At 57.6% G+C, this 2,117-nt stretch overlaps 1 protein-coding gene across 1 annotated transcript; it reads left to right on the top strand.

Moving 5' to 3' along the window:
* The first annotated feature begins 321 nt into the window (after positions 1-321).
* ID1 (inhibitor of DNA binding 1) lies at positions 322-1,529 on the top strand. The gene is made up of 2 exons (XM_066386265.1): positions 322-832; positions 1,050-1,529. Exons 1-2 carry the CDS (start codon positions 410-412, stop codon positions 1,089-1,091), a joined length of 465 nt encoding a protein of 154 aa, XP_066242362.1. The 5' UTR covers positions 322-409; the 3' UTR covers positions 1,092-1,529.
* Positions 1,530-2,117: the final 588 nt, after the last annotated feature.

Genomic DNA, 2,117 nt, shown 5'->3' with positions numbered 1-2,117 from the left:
GAGGTGAAAAAAGGAACCAGGGAAAACTGATTCTTTTCGTTATCGGCAATATCGATTTAGCCTCCTTGTAGAGAAGTCCAAGGTAGCCTTCGCCTCCCCTGGTCACCCTGTTCCGTGCCTTCCCACTCCCTCAGTTCTTGAGTCTCGGGTCCCCCTTCCACGCACTCCAGGGTACACTTAGTAAAGCAGGAGGCGGGGCCGAGACGCTCTAGGCCACGCCTCCACATTTCCCATTGGCTGCTTTTGAACGTTTGAGCCCGCCCCTCGGGGAGGGGACGCGGCGTCTTTATAATAATCCGGCTGTGGGGTTTGGATCGCGCATTTTACAACCGTCTCTTTTAACGCTTAGACTTCCTACCGCACGTCTAGCTCCTGCCTCCGCTCTCTTCCCCCGACAGACGCTAGAACCATGAAGGTCGCCAGTGGCAGCGCTGCGGCCGCCGCGGGCCCCAGCTGTGCGCTGAAGGCCGGCAAGACTGCGGGCGGCGCCGGGGAGGTGGTGCGCTGCCTGTCGGAGCAGAGCGTGGCCATCTCGCGCTGCGCGGGCGGCCCCGGGACGCGCCTTCCCGCTCTGCTCGACGAGCAGCAGGTCAACGTGCTGCTCTACGACATGAACGGCTGCTACTCGCGCCTCAAGGAGCTGGTGCCCACCTTGCCCCAGAACCGCAAGGTGAGCAGGGTGGAGATCCTCCAACACGTCATCGACTACATCTGGGACCTGGAGTTAGAACTGAACTCGGAATCTCAAGTCGGGACCCCCGGGGGCCGGGGGCTCCCCGCTCGGGCTCCGCTCAGCACCCTCAACGGCGAGATCAGCGCCCTGGCGACCGAGGTGAGGTCCGAGTTGTTTTACAGATGGGGAAACTGAGGCCCGGAAAGGGAGGGGGGACTTGGCTCTACGTCTAACCCATCCTTTCGAGTCCCTGACTGTAAAGGTTCCCAAAGACATCAGAAGAAACGCTCCTTCTCGTGTCTGCTGGGGAAGAGGTGGCTGGCAGCCTTGTCCCCTCCAACCCGTCGGTCTCACCTCTTCTCTCCCTCATTCACAGGCGGCATGTGTTCCAGCCGACGATCGCATCTTGTGTCGCTGAAGCGCCGTCCTCCGGGACCCATGGACCCCAGCCTTGCAAGGGGGGCGAGGAATACGCGCTCTCTGACCCTCCCGAGCGCCTCGCCGCCGCCGCCGCCGCCGCCGCCGCCACTGGGGAGAAACAAGACTGACATCAGCGGCCTTCGGGCTCATGCTGGATCCAGCCCAGGGCTGGGGGACTGACAGGGCAGGGCGACCTTCCCTCCACACCTATCAGCCACCAGAGACTTGGGGGAGTTTACCCCCCCCCCCCCGTGTGTTTCTATTTTTTGAAAAGCAGACATTTTAAAAAATGGTCACGTTTGGTGCTTCTCAGATTTCTGAGGAAATTGTTTTGTATTGTATATTACAATGATCACCGACTGAGAATATTGTTTTACAATAGTTCTGTGGGTTGTTGTTTTTTTTCCTGTTGTTGTTATTAAACAAATATTTTAGATGGCTGTGGTCAAGTTGCAGTGTTCTTGGATGGAGGGGGAGGGGTTTGGGTTGGGAGGGTGACCCCTGACCTTTTTCCCAGCTGGTGCTGGGGTGGGGTAGGGGACTGGAAGACTACATCTGGACTGTCACTTTTACAGACCTGATCAGAGTGTTTCTGGTGTCTTTCAAGTATTCTTTCCCCCATCCCTGGCCATTTTCCTGTTCCCTAGTGTCATAAAGTAAATCCTCTAGGGGTTTCTCAAAGTGGTCATTGAGCCACTGCGGTCACCTGGGGAGGTTGTTAATATGCAGATCAACCTGCCAAGACCCCCCTGGGTTGAGGCAGATTCAATAAGCCGTTTAAGTTGGAGAAACAGGTCATTGGACCCATCTGCATCTTTGTCAAGATGGAGGAAGTGAGATCCAGAGGAAAGGGACTTACCCAGAGCCTCAGCTTGTCTGAGGCAGGACTCCATTGCCCCATTCCCCAGTAGGAGGTGCCTCCCCCAATGGGCTGCCTAGCCATGGGTCCCAGCAGGCTACCCTGGGGCTCCAGGCTTGTCCAAGTGGGTGAGCAAGTTGGCAGGGCCAGCCTGGGCACAGCTGC

The sequence above is a fragment of the Saccopteryx leptura genome, chromosome 5, assembly GCF_036850995.1.
Source record: "Saccopteryx leptura isolate mSacLep1 chromosome 5, mSacLep1_pri_phased_curated, whole genome shotgun sequence".
Taxonomy (NCBI): Eukaryota; Metazoa; Chordata; class Mammalia; order Chiroptera; family Emballonuridae; genus Saccopteryx; species Saccopteryx leptura.
The sequence above is the reverse complement of the archived record's forward strand: the minus strand, read 5'-3'. Positions and strand labels throughout refer to the sequence as shown.